The sequence below is a fragment of the Mytilus trossulus genome, chromosome 12 (assembly GCF_036588685.1).
Source record: "Mytilus trossulus isolate FHL-02 chromosome 12, PNRI_Mtr1.1.1.hap1, whole genome shotgun sequence".
In the NCBI taxonomy this organism is placed as follows: Eukaryota; Metazoa; Mollusca; class Bivalvia; order Mytilida; family Mytilidae; genus Mytilus; species Mytilus trossulus.
This window is the reverse complement of record NC_086384.1, coordinates 55,840,503-55,864,509: the sequence shown is the minus strand read 5'-3', so window position 1 is coordinate 55,864,509 and position 24,007 is coordinate 55,840,503. Positions and strand designations below refer to the sequence as shown.

The following is a 24,007-nucleotide window of genomic DNA, read 5'->3' as shown; positions in this document are numbered from 1 at the left end:
GGGTAACAAACTAAAACCGAGGGAAACGCATTAAACATAAGAGGAGAACGACAACACAACACTGAAATGTAACGCACACAGAAACAGACCAAGCATCGGACAAAATCCCACGAGAATAACAAATATAACATCAAAACCAAATACATGAATTTGGGATAGACAAATACCTAATGAGATTACTTCAGACAATAAGCTGTCATTTAATTGCAAGTGCTGTCCATCTGATGAGTTAAGCCTTTTTCAACTGTTTTGTATAGTTTGTTCTTAAGGGCAGTTCCAGAAAATACTATGTCCCCCCCAGGCAAGGCAATTTTCTAAATATTATGTGGGTGGTTGTATTTGAAATTCCAAAATGCAAAGGGAGTGCTGTTCTAATTAAATTTTATTTCTATGGGTGGTGGGGGTTAAAAAAAAGTGCCGTCCCTGGGGGGGACATAGTATTTTCTGGAACAGCCCTAAGTTGAACTAGTATACCACTGTTCCAACTATGAAAGGTCAACGGCCTTCAACACAGCACCTTTGCACACTTAGAACAGCAAGCAAGTAATTTTGTGCATTAGGTTCAAATTATTTTGTTGTTGTTGTTTTTTTAATTAAAGTTGTAGATCTGACTTTGGCTTATGGCTACTTGTTACCCTCATATATATTCTTATTGCTATACCTTTGGCACATACTAAACAATATTAATCAATGTTTTATATCATTTTATTGACATTATCAGACCTACTTTTACAAAAATAACAATAAACAATCAACAGATTTCCTTGCTATAATGGAAATATTACCTTTCAACATTCAAAATTACAGCAGAGACAAATATTTAGATAGTCTCTGTATCATATAAAATTACAACAAAGTACCTAGTATTTAGACAAAGTTTCTGTACATGAAAACACTTATTCCTCATTCACACAAACGTTTGAATTGAATTCGCTTATCGCGTTCACACAATCTTCTTTTTTTAATTCGAATTGATTCAAATTAGTCAATTGGCATTAGAAATACGTTTTTGTTAATACGAATTAAAAGCTAACGTCCTTTGGACAGTGAAGCGATTTGACGCACATTGCAATTTGAATTGGAATTGACGTCAGGGCGTAGAACGTTTCCAATGCAAAATAAATTAATACGAATTAGTTAATGGGAATCGAATTGGAGTTACATGTGAACTCAGCATTATATGAAATAACTAACAAATAATACAATAGCTGTTACCTTTATGTACAGACAAAAAATTGGACAAATGTTCTGTACAAACAAATTTTTGGCTAAACTCCTATACAAAAACAAATTTAAATATTTAGATACAATTTACAATTCTCTGTAAAGACAAATAATAAGATACCTGCTACTCTTCTATACAGACCAACATTAAACAATTTTCCTGTACAGACAAATACTTTGACAATTTCATGTACAGACAAATAATAAGATACCCATTACCTTTCTATACAGACAAATATTGTGGACAATTTTCCTGTACTGACAAATATTTGGACAATTTCCCTATACAGACAAAAAGTTACATATCAAGACATTTTTTTTGTACAGAAAAATACTTTAGAGTATCTTTACAAATTTCTTGTTAAAATAATTTTAAAAACTGTTTCCTACTTTTTTTTAAAACGAAATTGAAAAGAAAATGAAATAATTCAAAAATTAGCTGCACAAGCCTTGCATTGTTATAAAGAAAAAATTAACTCGTAACCAGTTTAAAGATTCTAGAAAAATAAATATGTCATGTCTGATGCTCAAAATACCAATCACTGAAACATTTCATAGAATTTCTTGTGCCAAACTTATGATTAAAAAGGTAAAATTCTTTGCAACAACAATTTACTTTTCTTTAAAAAGAAAAAGTCAGAATTAAAAGTAAAGGCTTATTCTTCTTAGCAGAAAGAAAATTAAATTTTAATCCGAAATTTACAAAATGCAAAATAATAAATATTATTTAAAATTCAAGAAAATTTTCAAACACAGCATTGAAAGTTTGATCACTTCATTTTTTTACCAACTTGAAAACAAAAACAACAAAAATATTAAGGTAACACTTCTGTCTTAATGATTCATGATTTATATTCACATTGTAAGCAAATACTCACTGATCGCATTAAACTCATAATTCTACCCAATTTTGCTACAATTGGGGTTCAGATCCTGTGGATTCTTTTTTGTTTATTGCCTATTGGATACCAATTTTGGTGGATTTCGTTGGTACAGTTAAAACATGTAATTTATTGTTAGCTAATGACAAATTTTCTATAGGCTTTTATGCAGACCTCGGCAAAGCCAGGAATTTAAACATTTAGGAACCTATTTTTTTTTTATCCATGAAAATTGGTACCCAAGAAACTAAATGAATCCACAGTAAGACAAACTATTTTCAGTACTGTCCCTGATCCTACCAAGCACCTGCGCTTTATAGTAAGGACTGCATGATCTGTAACTATGAAACTAATTAAAACATTCAGCAAAGCTGAAAATAAAAGTTTCATATCCATCATGTTCATAATTATATATCTGTTATTAACAATCCTCAAAATGAAGCAACAGATTACAATAATTACAAAGTTATACAATCATATACAAAATCAAGACCCAGCCATAACATTTGTCACTGCTTAATGTTTAATGTATAGGCTTACAGATTAAACAGGATGACTGTCCAGCACGGCATCTTTATGTCAAATGTTTTTTTCCCCATTTATTTCTTGTTTATATACAAAATGTAAGGAAAACCTCTCCCAAATAATGCACATTATTTGACCATTAGAAAAGGAAAATTATTTTATGAGCTATGCAAACGATGGCAATACATGTAGTTTGTACAAAAAAAATCACAAAGAACAAAACAAAATACAGAAATAGTTCCTTAATAGTAACAAGAATAATATTATTAAGTGGAGATACAGGAGCTTTATAACATTAAACATGAAAACTGAAGAGTGAATCATTACCCTGCAAGATGTATTTCATACCAGAATATGTAAGGGTATATCTGAAATAAATATCCCTTTTTCAACTTTTGTTTGTTTTTGGTTTTTTGTTCCTATTTCATAAGCCAAGTTCATCTCTTAAAATTTCAATAAGAAGCCTAATTTGACTAATGTAAAGTTGAAAAGGAGCACTAATTCAAAGACAATAAAAGGTTCTGACTTTGAAATCACAAAATTTAAATTCTGTAAAAGTAATAGATTTCACAAATGAAAATGTTAGCTTTCTAAATAAATGAGACTCTTTTATATCTTAATTTTAACTTTACAAAAGTCTTTGAAATTTGGTGCACAAGTTATGATTTATATAAAAGCAAGGAGCTAGCTGGCTACCATCGATAACGTGATCAACTTTTGTTCACATTTTCTTCTCCTATCTGTGCAGAGATTTGACAAGCTCACAAATACAACATAGATGAAAGCACATGGTATATACTTATGATCAAAGTATCAGTAGAAATTGACTGTATGCAAAATTGTTCTTTGACATCGTGGCTCGAAGTCCTGAAGTATTTCATCAATGTCGTTATCCAGATCGTCTGACTCACTCAACTGAAATTGAATAAAAGTAAATGTGTCATATAAATAAGAAGATGTGGTATGAGTTCCAATGAAACATTTCTTCATTCAAGTTACAATGTATAAAAAGTAAACAATTATAGGTCAAAGTATGGCCTTCAACACAGAGCCTTGGCTCTTACCAAACAGCAATTTTGTATAAAAGGCCCCCAAATGACTAGTATAAAACAATTCAAACAAGAAACCCAATGGTCTAATCCTAACAAAAAAATTGTAAGGGTTCTGCAGAACCCAGTGTCTCGCCTATTTTTGCTGTAAATTGCAGGCTCAACAAAAATGAGGGAAAAAATCAATAAAATTATTCCGCTTGGTACTATCTTTTGATTGCCAGAAGCTTCTGTCCAAGTTTGGTTAAAATCCAGGATGAATCTAATAAATGTTTTAAAAACTTTACTTTATGGATGTAATGTTAACTGGAAGAAAAACTAAGTCCATTTATAAGTAAAATACAAATACACAGGTACAAAATATTCACAAATTTCCTTCTAGATACTAGCTTTTGATCATAAACAAGCTTCTGTCTATGTTTGGTTTATTATAAGAAAGTTATCAAATTTTTAAAAAATTTAACCACAGAGTGAATGTGTTGTTTCCTGGCAGAAAATCTAAGTCCATTCAAAGTAAAATACGGAAAAAATGGATTTATCGTTTTACAAAATTTACTTCTGGATACTATCTAATGATCATAAACAAGCTTCTGTCCAAGTTTGGTACAAACCAAGGAAAGTTTTAGAACGTAATTAAAATTTTAAAAACTTTAACCACAGAGTGAATGTAATGTTTTCCCGCAGAAAAACTAAGTCCATTTATAAGAAAAATACGGAAAAAATGGACTTTTATTTTCACAAAATTTACTTCTGGATACTATCTTATGATCATAAACAAGCTTCTGTCCAAGTTTGGGTGAAATCCAGTATGGTTTAAGAAAGTTATTAAAATTTCAAAAACTTAAACCACAGAGTGAATATTTGTGGACGCCACTGACGACGGACAGTAGGATCGCTTAGTCTCGCTTTTTCAACTAAAGTCGAAGGCTCGACAAAAATGAGAAACGAGAAACACTTATGTTCCACACCAACAAATGACAACCAATGAACACTAAAGGCTCTTTTGTCGCTCACCTTGGTGTATGTGCACATTAAACAAAGGAAACAGATGGATTCATGACAAAATTGTGCTTTGGTGATGGTGATTTGTTTGTAGATTATACTTTACTGATCATTCTTGCCACTTACAATTTTTCTCTATCTGTAATAAACTTGGCCCTTTAGTTATGGAGGGAAATATTTTGTGAAAAAATACCAAAATTTACCAAATTCATGAAAATTGTTAAAAATTAACTATAAAGGGCAATAACTCCTTAAGGGGTCAACTGACCATCTTGGTCATGTTGACTTATTTGTAGTTCTTAGTTTGCTGAACACTATTGCTGTTTACAGTTTATCTCTATCTCTGAAAATTTCAGGGCAGATCAGGGCTCACACTACTTCAGAATTATAGGGAGAAGTGACTTCTCTTTTTGAAACTGATAGGGAGAAGTGGTGAGATTTGAAAGAGAAGTGCTCTTTTGCGCGGTGCGCTACAATGTTATGATTATACTATAGCATATATAGTATAAAGGGTCATATGTAAATAATGTTCTTTTTATAATGTTCAATTCATATCTGAGTATACAATTAAAGCAACATTTCAAATTAAAAGTTGGTTAGTTTTACTCAGGTTCTTGTGAGAAACTACCAATTAAATATTTAGTATCTAGCACTAAAAAAAATATTTTTTTATCTTAAAAAGGTAAAGAAATTATAATATATCAATTACAATTTAATTCAAAACTATCTTGTGTTTTTCATTAAAAAAAAAATAAAAGTTATTAAGCTGGGCCATAATATATTGATAATAGTATAAAAGTTATGATAGTCTCAGAGTTAAACAACTTTAATCAATAGTTTGAAACAATCCATAAAAAATATAGAGAATTATATACACCAATGGTGTATGTGCACATTAAACAAAGGAAACAGATGGATTCATGACAAAATTGTGCTTTGGTGATGGTGATTTGTTTGTAGATTATACTTTACTGATCATTCTTGCCACTTACAATTTTTCTCTATCTGTAATAAACTTGGCCCTTTAGTTATGGAGGGAAATATTTTGTGAAAAAATACCAAAATTTACCAAATTCATGAAAATTGTTAAAAATTAACTATAAAGGGCAATAACTCCTTAAGGGGTCAACTGACCATCTTGGTCATGTTGACTTATTTGTAGTTCTTAGTTTGCTGAACACTATTGCTGTTTACAGTTTATCTCTATCTCTGAAAATTTCAGGGCAGATCAGGGCTCACACTACTTCAGAATTATAGGGAGAAGTGACTTCTCTTTTTGAAACTGATAGGGAGAAGTGGTGAGATTTGAAAGAGAAGTGCTCTTTTGCGCGGTGCGCTACAATGTTATGATTATACTATAGCATATATAGTATAAAGGGTCATATGTAAATAATGTTCTTTTTATAATGTTCAATTCATATCTGAGTATACAATTAAAGCAACATTTCAAATTAAAAGTTGGTTAGTTTTACTCAGGTTCTTGTGAGAAACTACCAATTAAATATTTAGTATCTAGCACTAAAAAAAATATTTTTTTATCTTAAAAAGGTAAAGAAATTATAATATATCAATTACAATTTAATTCAAAACTATCTTGTGTTTTTCATTAAAAAAAAAATAAAAGTTATTAAGCTGGGCCATAATATATTGATAATAGTATAAAAGTTATGATAGTCTCAGAGTTAAACAACTTTAATCAATAGTTTGAAACAATCCATAAAAAATATAGAGAATTATATACACCAATCAATTAGATGTAACCAAAAGTCTTTTAATTTGTGTGGAATACGTAATTTTCCCCTTTGGGATCAATATTCTTCTGTCAGCTGTTCCATCCGTGCGTCCGTAGTAATTATTGTAAAAGTACGGATTTTGGTCATAGCTGGTCCGGTTGAGATCCGTAGTTTAGAAAAAGCCGAAATTAAAGCAAGGTTAATCACAAGAACTTACACATTACAATCAGACAGAGAAAAATTCACAAGAGGTCGAGAAAGTGACAAGTGCCTACTATGTGAAACTAGCCGTGAAGATACCCACCACTTTCTGATAACATGTACTGCATTAAAGATAGAGAGAGATAAACATTTGTCGGTTCTTAAATCCTACATGAAGAACAACACACCAGTTGGAACATTCAACAGAGTAGAGAAACAAGGATTGCTTGTACTATTTATTCTTAATCCATCAGCAACAAAGTTTAAAGAACTATTCAAACTGAAGAAATCAATCTGTAAAGATATTGAAGCTATTACAAGAACATTATGTTACAGTCTTCATATAAAACGAACTTTATTGAATCAGACTAAGGCTTGATCGGATTGCAAATTTATCAAATATACAAGAGCATTATGCTTAACATCAGAATGACAATCTAAAGTGAAAGACATTGTATATATTGAGAATGTGTCGTTAGTAATCAGGGCATAAAACTTGTGTATAGAGTGATGACTTTTATATATGGGTAATGGTGCTACTAATGGGTCCCTGTAAATATTCATATACATGTAAATATTCATATTCTTATCCTTCGGGAGTGCTCCTTAGATAGGAGGAACATACCAGTAACAGTAACAGTAACAGTAATCGGTCAAAGGCGGTCAATGGCGGACGAATGCAAGAAAATTTACAAAAATAAACGATGTTTGACAAGTTATTTGGAAGGGAACATTACGTTTTTAATGCAATAAATGGATTAAACACTTACTGGAGGCAACTTGTATCACGTTTAAATGAAGAAACAAACTTATTTTGCCGCCGAAATATAGGTTGATGTACGTTTTCGAATAACAAGCACCGGAACAAGTGGAAATGCACGAAGTGATAACAAGTTGTATTTTTATCAAATAACCTGCTACAGACTTCAAAGACAATGCTTCAACCTCTTTTCTTAAGATAATGAATCGTTTATGTCTAAATTTCTTTAATATCAATAAAAAAAATTGATGTTTCATCAACTTGGTAAAAATTGAAAATGTCCGATGACGGAAGCGACTGAAAGCGAGTATCGTCAAGAACAGGGCGACTTCTTTTCGCTTTTGGGGGTCAGGTAAAGCGAAGTGACGGTCGGGAAAGCGACTTCTTCGCCCACTTCGCCTGGTAGCGTGAGCCCTGCAGATAGATATTTACTAAATAAACAAGTTAACCCCTTGTTTAATTTGCTTTAAATGCTTTGGTTTCAGAGTTATAAGCCAAAATCTACATTTTACTCCTATGTTCTATTTTTAGCTATGGCGGCCATCTTTGTTGGTTGGCCGGGTCATCGCACACATTTTTAAAACTAGATACCCTAATAATGATTGTAGCTAAGTTTGGTTAAACTTGGTCTAGTAGTTTCAGAGAAGAAGATTTTTGTAAAAGATTATAAAATTTACGAAAAATTGGTAAAAAATTACTATTAAGGGCAATAACTCTTTAAGGGGTCAACTGACCATTTTGATCATGTCGACTTATTTGTAGATTTTACTTTGCTGAACACTATTGCTGTTTACAGTTTATCTCTATCTATAATAATTTTCAAGATAATGAGCGAAAACAGACAAAATTTCCTTAAAATTACCAATTCAGGGCCGGCAACCCAACAAAGGGTTGTCCTATTCATCTAAATATTTTAGAGCAGATAGATTTTGACCTGATAAACAATTTTACCCATGTCAGATTTGCTCTCAATGCTTTGGTTTTTTAGTTATAAGCCAAAAACTGCATTTTACCCCTATGTTCTATTTTTAGCTGTGGTGGCCATCTTGGTTGGAAGGCCAGGTCACGCCACACATTTTTAAAACTAAATACCCCAATGATGATTGTGGCCAAGTTTGGTTTAATTTGGCCCAGAAGTTTCATAGGAGATGATTTTTGTAAAAGATTACAAAATTTACCAAAAATTGGTAAAAAATTACTATTAAGGGCAATAACTCCTTATAGGGGTCAACTGATCATTTTGATCATGTTGACTTATTTGTAGATCTTACTTTGCTGAACATTATTGCTGTTTGGTTTCTGAGTTATAAGCCAAAAACTGCATTTTACCCCTACATTCTATTTTTAGCTGTGGCGGCCATCTTGGTTGGTTGGCCGGGTCACGCCACACAATTTTTAAACTAGATAGCCAAATGATGATTGTGGCCAACTTTGGTTTAATTTGGCCCAGTAGTTTCAGAGGAGAAGATTTTTGATGAGAAAAGCTCACTTGGCCCTTTGGGCCAGGTGAGCTAAAAAGGGATCCTGACTTGGACCAGGTGCATACAAATGCAGCTTGTTTTAACGTCTTAATAGGCATCAACCTTCAACCTAACCTGGACAGTAGTGTAACATTACAACATAAAAAGATGCACTATGAAATATCAATTGAAATAGCTAAACTCGATCAAAAAGACATTCTGTTGTTGTCTCTTCTGTGGTCAGGTTGCTGTCTCTTTGACACATTACCCATTTCCATTCTCAGTTTTATTTGAATAAAAATATTTAAACATACACTGAATGAACAAGTTTGATCTATGACACAAGTCTGATTGGATATTTACACATCATGTGACCATGCTTCCCTAATTATTTATAATAATGATTCGCTTTAAATTTTGTTAAGAGAAATTTTCTAGGTTTTCAGGATTTTTTAAATGATTTATATCTTCAAATCAATAATGGCCAAATTTCATGTGTAGACAAAGTTTTTTTTATCAGAAAATAAAGTATTATTAAGTTATACAAAGTCCTTTTTATCAATTGTGGATACATGATCATTTTTTTTTATGTTAAAATGGTTAGAATTATCTCCCTTTTGGTCATGTATTTCTAACTTGTACATGTATTCTTCACTTGTACAGCCAAATTGGCTAATATTCTATTTTATTCTATTAAGAGTTACCTCCCATTTAGTAATGTATGTTTGAACTTGTACATGTATTTATGACTTGTACAGCAAGTTTGGCAAATATTCTATTTTATTCTATTTCCAGTTATCTCCTAATTGGTAATGTATTTTTAACTTGTTCATGTATTTATCACTAGTACAGCAAGTAAGGCAAATATTCTTTTTTATTCTATTTTTAGTTATCTTCCATTTGGTCATGTACTTCTAACTTGTACATGTATTCTCCACTTTTACAGCCAGATTGGCTAATATCCATTTTATTCTATCCAGAGTTATCTCCCATTTGGTCATGTATTTTTTACATGTACATGTATTCTTTATTTGTAGAGCTAGTTAAGCAAAGATTCTATTTTATTCTATTTAGAGTTATCTCCCATTTGGTAATGTATTTCTAACTTGAACATATATTCTTCACTTGAACAGCTAGTTTTATTTGACAAATATTCTATTTCCATTCTCTTTTGAGTTATCTCCCATTAGGTTTTGTAGTTTTAAAACTTATTTTTTACTTGTAAAGCCAATTTGGCAAATAATATTTTTTACATTAAATTAAAACAATTGGACACACAGCCAAATACCACATTTAACCCTACTGCATGCCTCTTGAGTGATGGCCATTTGAGTAGTCCCTTTTTAAAGCCTCAACATTTACTTACCATGGAAACCAGATCACATATAAGAAATGCCCCAATGGTAGCCTCTTCATGATTATCCTGTATATCAATATTTATGATGTGGACTGGATTCATGTCATCTTTTTCTCGAGTTTTCATATCTGCCAAGATATTAAAAAATGTCTATTATATTATGTGAGTAACCATTAAATTACATTTGATTGAATAGTGTATTATTAGAGTACATAGCAAATATTACATACATAAAAGTGTGTGAAAACACCAAGCTGGGTACTAAATTGACATGATCTAGTTGCTTATATCTACATCAATTGGTCTCATAGGCAATCATACCATACATCCCTAAATTATAACCAGTTAGATTAATCATGTGCTAGGGTAAAATACCAGATTTAACCCTTACATGGTGTCTGTACATCTCTTTTAATGCTTAGACTCATACCACATCTTCTTATAGAATAGATGCGTAGTATAATCTATAAAAAATCTTTATTGAACATTAGCACTGTTTGTTTGTATCACGAGAATATATTTTTTTTCCTTTTTACTGGTTAATTCAACTTGACAAAACGTTGTATGTGCATTTCACGGGTACAGATTATCAAAGAATTTAAATGATCAATGTATTACAAATTTTCTATGGGAAACATTCTGAATGCTTGGAGATGTTGGCAAAACAATGAAATCAAATATCCCTGTACACCAAAATAGAGAGAAGATAAAGAATGAAAATCTATTCAAAATGTATTATTGACAGTTGCAGGCCAAACACATTTTTAAACAAAATTTTGCATAGATAATATTGGCCGCTAGTAGACATTTTAACATGCCAAATACTGGGCTGGAAGGCCTGGGGCAAATGGTGAAGAATGATATGTAAAATATTTACCTTCCAGAAGCTGGTCATAGACTCTCTCTTCACAGGTTATAACAACTTCAAACTTATCTTTACACGACTGGAATCTCTCAGGCTTGGGTTTGATTCTACGGTTCCTGTCCAACATATGTAGAATACCATTCTGTGTATATCTAAGGAGCTAGTTAAGGAAACTCTTGGTTTGTAATATGAGGTGTCAGGCTAATTTTATTAATTAAATATAATACACTTATAGTAGAATCTTTTTATCATCAATAATTACATACCACAGTTTAAATACTTGCTTCAGTACATATGGTCAACATGGATGTGGTAACTAAGTTTCTGTACAAATACTAGGGTCTATAACTTCTAAGCCTTACTCTTATACCCTCTCATTACATCATCTTTTGAGAGAAACTGAAAATTAAGAATATGTCAAACATAATGATAACGTTATTTGGTAATTGTTCTATTTTCAGATTTTTTTGCTGTAAAGTGAATAGCTATGAGAGTTTAGAACAGTATGCATACAATTGTTTTCTGTTTCAAAATGTTTTTGTGTATAAATACATTTTGTGTTGTTCATGTGATTTGCTTGTATGAATCAAATACTGTTTGATTTTTAGTGAGTGCATGAATATACCACTTTTGAGTTTGTTGAACTTCCATCAAAAACTTGGATTTGAGTGAACATCATTTGTTTGCTTAGGGGCATCATCACTTCCTTCCCATGTTGCATGAGCAGTTGTAAAATGTGATGATATATTGCACAAATTTTATCAATGCACAAAGTAAAAAAAGCTGCAGTTTGAATGTTAAGTGGTTGACTTGATTACAGTGTGAGTGTTTACTGGTTGACTTGCTTACAGTGTGAATGTTGACTGGTTGACTTGATAACAGTGTGAATGTTTACTGGTTGAATTGATTACAGTGGGAATGTTTACTGGTTGACTTGATTACAGTGTGAATGTTTACTGGTGACTTGATTATAGTGTGAGTGTTTACTGGTTGACTTAATTACTGTGTGAATTTTTACTGATGACTTGATTATAGTGTGAATGTTTACTGGTGACTTGATTACAGTGTGTATGTTTACTGGTTGACTTGATTATAGTGTGAATGTTTACTGGTTGACTTAATTACTGTGTGAATTTTTACTGGTGACTTGATTATAGTGTGAATGTTTACTGGTGACTTGATTATAGTGTGAATTTTTACTGGTTGACTTAATTACTGTGTTAATTTTTACTGGGACTTGATTATAGTGTGAATTTTTACTGGTTGATAAGTGTGAATGTTTTCTGGTGACTTGATTATAGTGTGAATGTTTACTGGTGACTTGATTATAGTGTGAATGTTTACTGGTTGACTTGATTATAGTGTGAATGTTTACTGGTTGACTTAATTACTGTGAATTTTTACTGGTTGACTTAATAACTGTGAATGTTTACTGGTGACTTGATCATAGTGTGAATGTTTACTGGTGACTTGATCATAGTGTGAATGTTTACTGGTTGACTTGATTACAGTGTGAATGTTTACTGGTTGACTTGATTACAGTGTGAATGTTTACTGGTTGAATTGATAACAGTGTGAATGTTTACCGGTTGACTTGACAACAGTGTGTATGTTTACTGGTTGACTTGATTTGTGTGAATGTTGACTGGTTGACTTGATTACAGTGTGAATGTTGACTTGATTACAGTGTGAATGTTTACTGGTTGATAACAAATGGAATGTTTACTGGTTGCCTTGATTACAGTGTGAATGTTTACTGGTTGACTTAATTTCAATGTGAATGTTTACTGGTTGACTTGATTAGTGTGAATATTTACTGGTTGATATCAGTGTAAATGTTTACTGGTTGAAAACTGTGTGAATGTTTACTGGTTGATAACAGTGTGAATGTTTACTGGTTGATAAGTGTTAATGTTTACTGGGATGACTTGATAACAGTGTGAATGTTTACTCGTTGACTTGATAACATTGTGAATGTTTACTCGTTGAATCAATTACAATGTGAAAATTTATGTGTTGACTTAAATACAGTGTGAATGTTTACTGGTTGAATTGATTAGAGTGAATGTTAACTGGTGACTTGATTACAGTGTGAATGTTTACTGGTTGACTTGATTAGAGTGAATGTTAACTGGTGACTTGATTATAGTGTGAATGTTTACTGGTTGAATTGATTACAGTGTGAATGTTTACTGGTTGAATTGATAAGTGTGAATATTTACTGGTTGACTTGATTACAGTGTGAATGTTTACTGGTTGACTTGATTACAGTGTGAATGTTTACTGGTTGACTTGATTGGTGTGAATGTTTACTGTTTGACTTGATTACAGTGGGAATGTTTACTGGTTGAATTGATTAGTGTGAATGTTTACTGGTTGACTTGACAAGTGTGAATGTTTACTGGTTGACTTGATTACAGTGTAAATGTTTACTGGTTGACTTGATTTCTGTGTGAATTATCAGTGGTTGACTTGATTAGTGTGAATGTTTACTGATTGACTTGATTACAGTGTAAATGTTTACTGGTTGACTTGATTACAGTGTGAATGTTTACTGGTTGACTCGATTACAGTGTGAATGTTAACTGGTTGATAACAGTATGAATGTTTACTGATTGACTTGATAACAGTGTGAATGTTTTCTGGTTGACTTGATAAGTGTGAATATTTACTGGTTGACTTGATTACAGTGTGAATGTTTACTGGTTGACTTGATTACAATTTGAATGTTTACTGGTTGAATTAATTAGTGTTAATGTTCACAGGTCGAAGTGATTATATATGATGTGAATGTTATATGGTTGACTTGATTACTGTGTGAATGTTTACTGGTTGACTTGATTTCAGTGTGAATGTTTTCAAGTTGACTTGATTACAGTGTGAAAGTTTATTATTTGACTTGATTACAATGTTTATGTTTACTGGTTGACTCGATTACAGCAGTGAGAATGTTTACTGGTGGACTTGATCAGTGTGAATGTTTACTAGTTGACTTGATTACAGTGAGAATGTTTATTGGCCGACTTGATTAGTGTGAATGCTGACTGAATGACATAATTAGTGTGAAAGTTTACTGGTACTGGTTGACTAGATTACAGTGTGAATGTTTACTAATTGAATTGATGTGTGAATGTTGACTGAATGAGATGATTAGTGTGAATGTTTACTGGTTGACTTGATTACAGTGTGAAAGTTTATTGGTTGACTTGATTACAGAATGAAGGTATAAAAGCGTCCACTTGAATAGTGATAATATTGACTGGTTGACTTGATTACAGTGTGAAAGTTTACTGTTTGACTTGATTACAGTGTGAAAGTTTACTGTTTGACTTGATTAAAGTGTGAATGTTTACTAGTTAAGTGTGAAAATTGACTGGTTGACTTGATTACAGTATGAAAGTTTACTGGTCAACTTGAGTAGTATGAATGTTTACTGGTTGACTTGATTACAGTGTGAAGGTTTACTAGTTGACTTGATTAGTGTGAAACTTACTGGTTGACTTGATTACAGCGTGGAGGTTTATTGATTGACTTGATTACATTATGATTTGTTATTTCATATCATAAAATCCTGCTCAGAGAGTTGATCTGGGGGACTGTTCAATATTTATTACAAACTCAAATTTAATTATTTATTAAAGTTGACAAAGGTAAGTCCCAGAATTGATTAGAAGCTGCTTATTGTTCAGTGGCAAATATTTCATGCATGTTCAGGATGAGGACAAAAAGCATATACGAAAGGAAGGTCCTGTCATAGACACAGTTCAAGATAAAAGTTGAAATAACCACTGGAAAAAGAGTTTAGTGGTAAGGAACAGATTTTCACACTTACAATAGGCCCCATACACTCTTTTAAGAGTTGTTGAAAGGATTCTAAACGGAAAATGTGGCACAGGAGGCTTTAAATACAAGTATGTCCTAATTCTGACAGAGCCTTGCTGCATACTTGTGTATCCAACACAAGACCAATGGATACCCCCACTTTAGCAAGTTAACCACCAGTGGTAAATCATTCAAAGTTACTCTATAGATTTACTCCCCAGACACAGACTTTTTTGGTTGGGCGGGGGGAGATGTCATCTCACAGGACACATTTCATACTGTGAGCTGAAATTCTTTGCTTCCCAAATGCCATTTGCTTAAGGAAAGAAGCAAAATCCAATTTTCAAGTTATTAATTTGACCAAGCTGGGGACTAAATAGACAACCTCCCTCTCAAATTAAGCACCTTACCATAAGACTACTGTTGTCGTCCATGTAGTTTAGATTTATTGAAAGTATTCTTTAAAATTATGCACATCTTGTCTGTATCTATTTGGTTTTAACTTTTTAATTGTGTCCTGATGGTGCAACTAATTTACTGAATTCTACAGGCATTAACTTTTGACTGTATATTTTTGGTCCAACTTATAAACTGCCTTGTTGGTTGGTGGAACATATTAACCAGATTCATAAATAATTGTGTTTACTGTTGGTGTTGCTTAAAGCTTGTATTTTATTAAGGCAATTTATATATAGAATTACAAAAATATGAAATATTAAGAGTTGGCTCAACTTATTGATTGAATTGTGTATGTCAATTGAATTTATTCTGAATGCTAATATGACTCCTGTATTTTGAATGTTAATGCAATTTATTGACCATGTGTTAATGCAACTTGTTATCTGTATTTTGCTTGTATTCTGTATGTTTATGAGACTGATTGACTGTATTTTGTATGTTAATGTGACTTATTGACGGTATAGATATGTCCAGAAGACTGACCGTATTTTGCATGCAACATTTTGACTGTGTTCTGGAAGTTAATATAACGGTTTGTTTTGTATGCTTATGACTGATTGACTGTATTCTGCATGTCCGATACAAGATGACTGTTTTTTGCATGCAACTTATTGACTATTCTTTATGGACGACTTATTAACTATTTTAGTTTGATAATGGAACTAATCGACTGTATTCTGTATGTTAATGGGACTTATCGACTGTATTGTGTTAATATGACTGATCCACTATATTTTGTATGTTAATCGACTTATTGATTGTATTATGTTTGTAAATGTGAAATTGACTATTTTATATGATTATGCAACTTATTAACTGTATTCTGTATGTTCATGAGACAAATTGACTGTATTTTGCATGTGACTTACGGACTGTAATGGTGTTTATTGTTTGTTTTCAGTATTTTTTGTCAATTTCTTTCATGAAGTGTCAAATTTTGTTTTTTGGTAGCCTGTGTTGCTTTAAATGTGTTGACTGGTTTATTGCACCAATCTGACCTACCTGTTACAACCTAACTGGTTGGTTGCTATGGTAGCCAGAAAAAATGGCCCTGAACCAACCAATTAAATTGCTGCATATTCAAAGCATCATAATTTCCATCATGAAATATTTTAAATATAACTCTATGTTCCATTGACTTATTTTCCATAAAATACTATTTGACTTTGATGAAAAAATACATGTTTACATTAAAAGGAAGTCAATTATGATACTTTGAAATGCTTGAAAACTGCAAAACATCTGTTTCTATGGAGACCAGTTTATGGACATCTGAACCATGCCATCAACCATTCTTCCTTCTCTCAGTGTTTCATCAACAGATCTGCCAGTCAGTCAGGTGGATTGATGTAGGCTTCCATCAGCATCATATTTGATTTTCAGTATTTCAGTACAACTTCTTCCATTAACACTTTTCCCCAAAAATTTATAATGGGATAGTTCTAAAAGACACAGCCAACGTATGTGCTATAGCTTTGTAATATGAATTTCCCACATACCTTAAGTAGCAGTGGGATACAATTCTATTATAAAGCTGGTTGGCCAAAATGGCAACCTATGTCAATGAATGATTGATTGTTGTTTGCTAAGCTGGCTAAATGTCCAGTGGCAAATATTTCATGCATGTTCAGGACAACTAGATACCTAAAATATTGAAATCTTGATCTCCTATCAAAGAAATAAACTCATACTGTGGATTCATTATTATTCGTTTGATACCAATTTTCGTGGATTTCATGGGAACAGATGAACCACGAAATAAGTGTTCAGAGGCATTTGATAAGGTTATATGTAGTCTTTGACAAAACCACGAAATCATATATCAACAAAACTGAAAGTTGAAGTTTTGTTCAATCCACGAAAATTGATACCCACAAAAATAAATGAATCCATTGTAAACTATCAACTTGAAAGCTTTTGATCATGTGACAATTTGGTCGCTAAATTTGAGTCCACCCAAATCAGCTGTGTGTCAATCTGTTTTGAAGAACAGGTGGCTGGCACAAACATGTAACTAACTTCATCCAGGACTAGTTACTTATTTGCAACAAGCATCTTTAATTTATTTTAGCCATACTTAGTCGAAATGAATTCACTCCTAGAGATGTTAATATATGGCTTAACAAGACCCATATTTGATAATAGAATATTGTTTATTATTGAAGATTGTATGGTGATCTCCATATGGTTTTTTTCTAGATTTTTACCCATTGACTTGAGATCAACTTCTATAAATGTACTACTATGGATTCTTTAGTATTCATGAGATGTCGTTTTTGTGGATTTGGTTAAAGTGAATGACAAAATTAAATTTTTCACAAAATTACAAATTTTCTAGTCTTGTATGACTTTGAAAAACAACAAAATTGAATATCCATGTAAATCAATGTATCTTTTCATCAATCCAGAAAAACTGGTACTCATGAAAATAAATGAATCCACAATACTGGTATATACACACATGTGCAGGTCTATTGTTGAAGACCACATGTTGACCTCTTGTGTCTTTGAGTTATAGTTCTCATATTGTTGTCCAATTCACATATATCTAAAGCTGTTTTTTACATATTCAGTGGTCAGAATTTGTCAATATGATTGAAAATTGGTAAGAGAAATTCAGCCTAATTACATATATCTTTCCTATCCAAGCTTCATAGCATATTTTTAAAAGATTCGACCACACCAATTCATAGGGTGTCATTTCATTTTGAGAACTTTTTTCTGCAATGAACATCTTCATACTGATGTTCAAAGCTATACAGGAATTTGTTCAAAATACTAATCTTTCTATCCAGAATTCAACAAGAAACATAATTAGCCTGAATAGAGATTCCAAAGCCACAACAAAGGTAGTATGACCTCAAAACAAAACTTCTTCCTTCAAACTTACATTCCATGGTCAAATAAAATGATACAAGATGCTAAGGTGCAACTGAAGCCAACATACCAATACCAAAACCTTATAAACACAGAAGACATTTTCAAACCTATTTCCTAATTTATTATTGTTTATTTGAAAATTAGTTATTGTCTGCTGGTGAATAACTTAATTATATATGACCCACCCCTCCTTTGAATAAATAAATTATTGACAACAGAAAAATAATGAAGTGAAAAAAAAATCCCTAAAGGTAGGAGTAAAGATGGGACAAACATCTTTCAAATTAAAAATAAAATCCTATATACTGTGGATTCATTATTATTGGTTGGATATCATTTTTTGTTGGATTCGTAGGTACAAGCGAACCCAATTGAAATGTTCCACGAATTACAAATCTCTATGGCTTTGTGTGCACAAATTAGCAAATCCATGAAATCAAATATCCACAAATATGGAAGTGTTTCTCAATCCACGAAAATTGATACCCATGAAATAAATGAATTCACATTAGTTAAAACTTATAAAAAAACCTTAAATGATGTAATTTGATTTTGTATTCTTCATTATCCACATGCTTAATTCAAGGGGTACAATCAAAATCACTTGATGGATATACACACACCGGAAGTAAAAGTCAAGTACACCGCTTGAAAGGTAAGTAGTCGTATTTACTTGTTTATATCAATAAAATTTAATAAATAAGGTAGTGCACCGAATGTCGGATACTATCTAGTTTTGAAATACACAATTATCCTTGCTGGAAAGCGTGCAGTTAATGCTAACACTTCGACACAGTTCCAAAATTTCACCAGATAACTGTGTCGAAGTGTTTGCAATAACTGCACGCTTTCTTGCAAAAACAATTGTGTATTTTAAAGCAACATACTATCCGACAATCGGTGTGCCAACTTATTAATCAAAATTTAATTGATATAAACAAGAAAATGCAACTACTAACCTTTCAAGCGGCGAGATCAACTCTAACTTCCGGTGTGTGTATATCCATCACATGATTTTGATTGTACCCCTTGTAATTTCTGAGATGTGTGGAGAATTTTAAAGTGTACTAAAATTATCTCCCTTTTACAATTTTTTTTCAATCCGTATGACCTCATGTGCAAAACAGTTAGAAATGTGCTTGTTCAATTGTACGAAACTTTTAAAAAAAAAGTTCACTCTCATATATCATGTATATTGTGATTTTGAAAATATCCCACCATTTTTATTTTTGAAATCACCAGCAGACAATTACAAATTTTCAAATATTGTGTTCTGTCAAATAATAGTTCGAAACTATTTCATGATTACTTATGAAATAGAACTAAAAACAATTAGTGAATTATTCGTTTATGTATACTAGCTTTCAATCATGTTACAGTACACATTAAAAACAAAGTACAAACCATTTATCAATAAACAATGTGTTTATTTCTGAAAAAGATAATAAATAATTAACGTACATACATGTACAATACATAAAAGTAGTTATCAATGCAAATTATAAAAAAAATGGATGGAATGCTTTGTTGAATTGTGAGATTTTTTGGAAGAAAAAAATCTTTAAATAAAAAAATTAATCTTCATATGTATCAATGTATACTTACATGTACCTGCAAATGTTTCGAGTCAAAATCACCCAGAGTTAGATAGAACTTGTATGTTTGTAATCATGGTAATGGCTATTCCATTAAAATGAACATGGAGGTAAAAAGCAATTTAATTTTTTTTCAGAATTTCCCTAAGAACAAAAAAAACTTCCCTAATCCACATTCATTTTAATGGAATGCTCCTTAATGAATATTGATATCAATCTATTCATACTCCAAATTTGAAGTAGTTATTAGGAAGTTGAGGGATACAGTTCCGGATCTTTACGTAGGAGATCTTTGTACATTTCATCGTATGTTGTGTTGAAATCATAGATGTTTGGTTTATCTAAAGAGGGACCTGGTAACTTCACCTGGTTTCCTGTTCCAAATGACCTCACTCTGTATCCTCTCTTACTGAAAAATAAAGGAAAATAATGAAACAAATATATCACATATACGTGCACGTCATTAATTTATATACATGTACATGTATAATGCAAGATATTTTATTAGTATACAATGAACATTGTATATCAAATCCAAACAATCAGATTGCCACTAAACACAAATTAGAAAATATACTAGTCATGCTAGTAATACATGTATGAAACATGTGTTCATGCTTCACATGTCACGCTTAAAAAAAATCACCATTCCACATCACGCTTAGACCCAATTGAGACCCACTTCATGGATAGGATGTATAGAATGTTATGATCAATGCACTATATTTTGAGCATCAAAAAGGTAGTGATAAGTCTTGGATGTCATCTAGATATCAAGTCAGTAACATAGGTTTTTGATCGCATTTCATGCAATCTTAAACACAAAAATCACATCATAGGAAACATAATAATGTACATGTTTTAAGTTTCAAGTTGATTGAAAATCAAATACTTCATAAACTACAATGTAATATGACCAAATAACCTGAAACAGGACAGACAGATGGACAGTTGCAGAACAAAAACATTATGTCGGAGTGTCCCTAGGTACAGGTACAATGTACAATGTAACTAGTCACAAATTCATGTACACAGCTTGAAACAAACACAGACATTGAAAAGTACATGTATGCTATTCCTTGGATGTGGTACATGTAGCTATTTAAATCTGCCATGCGACCAAAATGTAGGCATTGTTATCAATTACTTGAAGTCTTCCAACACATGTTGAGCTAACAGGTGAAAGCATTTGATGCTACATTGTATACTCATAGTAGTGTGTCACAGAGACACAGGCACTTGTTTCTATCCATTGGAAGAACCACTATCAACGTATATTTACGTAAATATACGTTGATAGTGGTTCTTCCAATGGATAGAAACAAGTGCCTGTGCACAGAGAGTGCAAGAGATCATCAGGTTAAAATCCTGCCGGTCAAAACCAAAGACTTTAAAATTGGTTTTTGCTCCATCTCTGCTAGAAGTAAAAGCAAAGACTGGTTAGCCAGGAGTCAGAATAATTTGGCAGGACAGGGTGACATGTTTTCCTGCATCACGTTAAAAATCAGACTCGGCTATAGCTTGTCTGTCTAGTACAATGTACACTCTCTCATCCTGACTATGCCCTATATGAATATATCAGTGTTCTCAAAAACTGGCAGACAACTCATTCTTTACGAACAAAAATCAAGAGATCGGCTAATTAAGGAATTATTTAAACTTTTATTGGTGTAGCAGTTGTCTAGTCCAAATAGATATGACGTCTTGGAAGGCTATTTTAAAGTCAATGTATGGCATCAAAGAAAAAAAAAATATACATGTAAATGTAATATGGGGACGAAGTCCCCAATTACAGTAGATAAATCAATATTAACACAAAAAAAGGTCAGGAAAATTTCCCGAAATTTTTCATTCTATTGATGAACTCAAAATCGTTAACTTTTTTTTTCAGATCTACTTCCGTTTCTGATCTTGTTTACATCATCACGAGACTTTAAATAAAATGTATATATAATTTATCAACATATCAACAAATATAGGAAGGAATTCAACATCAAATCATTTTTAATAATTTTTTTATATGAATTCACAGGTAATGCATATGCCTGCCTCATATTAGCCTTCAAGATGTCATAATAGACCACTTTCGAGTTCATCCGTCAATTATACGGCTTTTATCAGCGTCATTTGTGTGTTTAGGGGCGTCGTCACTTCCCTTCCAATGTTGAGCGAGTGGTTGAAAAACTATTATTCTATATTATACGAATTATTCGGCAAATTGAATCCTCAAAATTGACAATCAACACTGCTGTCATTAGGGAATTGACAGTAAGTACCTACAGAGCAACCATTATTTCTAGTTAATACTGCACAGACGATCACTAAGACGCTTGATGAACGTAAATAGTGCAGGGATACAGGCGACACCCTCTATCTGGTAAATGACATTAAGGCGTGCATAATTGACGAGTTTTTGCCGGTGACGGATGAACTTGAAAGTGGTCTATTATTTGGACTAGCAGTTGTCATACTAAAATTCAAAGTTTGTGGTTGTTATTCTTTGATTTTAGCTCTTTAGTGAAGAGTATAGCTCCTGATTATAATGTATTTCATTTGTTGTAGTGAAAATCATGTCTGAATACTATATAGTATAGATACTAATTGCATCTTGACAATAACAGAACGAATTACCTCCCTTACTTCTGACCTTGACCCCCATATGTCAACAAAGCAACCTTTTTCGGGTCAAAACCGTGAATAGATTGGTGTTTGTTATAATTCCCTTATCTGCCGCTTCTAAGTCTCACCTTAAAAAGCTATGAGCTTCCATACTTCTGTTTTGATTACTCGAACAGACAACAGCGACTCTCATTTCTACGCCCATTGTTCAGTTCCTTAGGCTTTTCTCGTTAAAACTTTGTATAATACGAGAAAGCAGAATGTAAGTGTATGAGCTATGAAAGAGAACGAAATCAAGAAACAAAAGAGACAAAATCAACCCTTAAAATGTGCAGATTACTGATGATTGAATACGAGAGATTTTCATCAACAGTTCCGTTTATTTTAACCGGATGTCGGATGTGGGCATAATTTTACATATTTTCAATTGCAAAACGAATTCTTGCAATAATAAAAAACATGTTCTTTTTCTTCTGCTGTTTATGTGTGTGACGTCGTTTGACGGTTTGATAATCTATCATGTTTTAAAAATTGTTCAGAAATTTGTTCACGTACATTTGCAAAAACAAAATATATCATTATTTTTCTCTATTTTACCTCTATCATGGTGGTATGCTGGATAACTTATAAATTATGTAATAATAAAATATTTGTCATCATCAATGCAACATGTTTAAGCAAATTCAGAACTAGTAACATGTTCTGACATCTTCAACGGGTCGGACATGCAGGCTCTTAATTTCGGTTTGAAAGTCAAATCAAGTTTCAATAATTTTATTTTGTCTTTTTTGATGATTCAGTGGGCACCGATTCTCATTTTCCGTTAAGCGCTTCTCATCAGAAGATTGTGTGAAAATAAATGAACAATGAAGCAGCGAAAAATAAATTTGGACTTACTTTCAGTAATCGCGTTTAATTTACCCTTGGAATATTAGTTTCGGTTACATAATTATTTATTTATACATAATTATGACGACTACACAAATTCTTACAATACACTTCTTGAACAATCTAAGCTACCAGCACTAAAAATCAGAAGATTGAGAACCATGGCATTAGAGACATACAAAATAACAAATAAATCAAGTCCAGAATTCCTACATAATTTAGTAAATATTAAAGAAAATTCATATAACTTCAGGTACAAAGGCATAGCAGATATACCACGGCCAAAAACAACAAGGTATGGTAAGAAAAACTTTAGTTATGAGGCAGCAAAACTCTGGAACTCCTTGCCAAATGAGGCAAGGAGCTTATCAACTTTTGGCCAGTTCAAAAATTTTATCTCCACCTGGTGTTTTTCGGAAAAATGTACATGCAGTTCTTGTAAATAATGTACTTACTTGCTGCCCAATAACTTGATCTCGAAGCCTGCTGTTTGTTTGGGTTTTTTTTTAATGTTTTATTTTTTTGCAGTTATTTTTATTTTTTATTTAGCCATTTATTTCTTTTGCTTATGCATTACCTTTGCTATAGCTGCATGCAGTCTTTTGTTTGTGCTTAAAGTGTTTAAGTTTGCATGTGCTACTGTTATATAAATACTATGTGCTACTGTATATGTGCTGATATTAGACA

The 24,007-nt window shown here is 32.1% G+C and overlaps 1 protein-coding gene across 1 annotated transcript; it reads right to left on the bottom strand.

Moving 5' to 3' along the window:
* Positions 1-687: 687 nt before the first annotated feature.
* LOC134692889 (RNA polymerase II subunit A C-terminal domain phosphatase SSU72-like) lies at positions 688-22,829 on the bottom strand. The gene is made up of 5 exons (XM_063553508.1): positions 22,561-22,829; positions 20,079-20,222; positions 11,070-11,209; positions 10,202-10,320; positions 688-3,545 (listed from the first exon to the last, which is right to left on the bottom strand). Exons 1-5 carry the CDS (start codon positions 22,635-22,637, stop codon positions 3,444-3,446), a joined length of 582 nt encoding a protein of 193 aa, XP_063409578.1. The 5' UTR covers positions 22,638-22,829; the 3' UTR covers positions 688-3,443.
* Between the last annotated feature and the right edge of the window lie 1,178 nt (positions 22,830-24,007).

Coding starts and splice junctions, on each gene's coding strand:
- LOC134692889 (XM_063553508.1), bottom strand. CDS start 22,637: ATGGGCGTAGAAATGAGAGTCGCTGTTGTCTGTTCGAGTAATCAAAAC. Junction 10,321..11,069: donor CTATGACCAGCTTCTGGAAG/GTAAATATTTTA, acceptor ATATCTTGGCAG/ATATGAAAACTCGAGAAAAA. Junction 3,546..10,201: donor TATGTGATCTGGTTTCCATG/GTAAGTAAATGT, acceptor ATTCAATTTCAG/TTGAGTGAGTCAGACGATCT.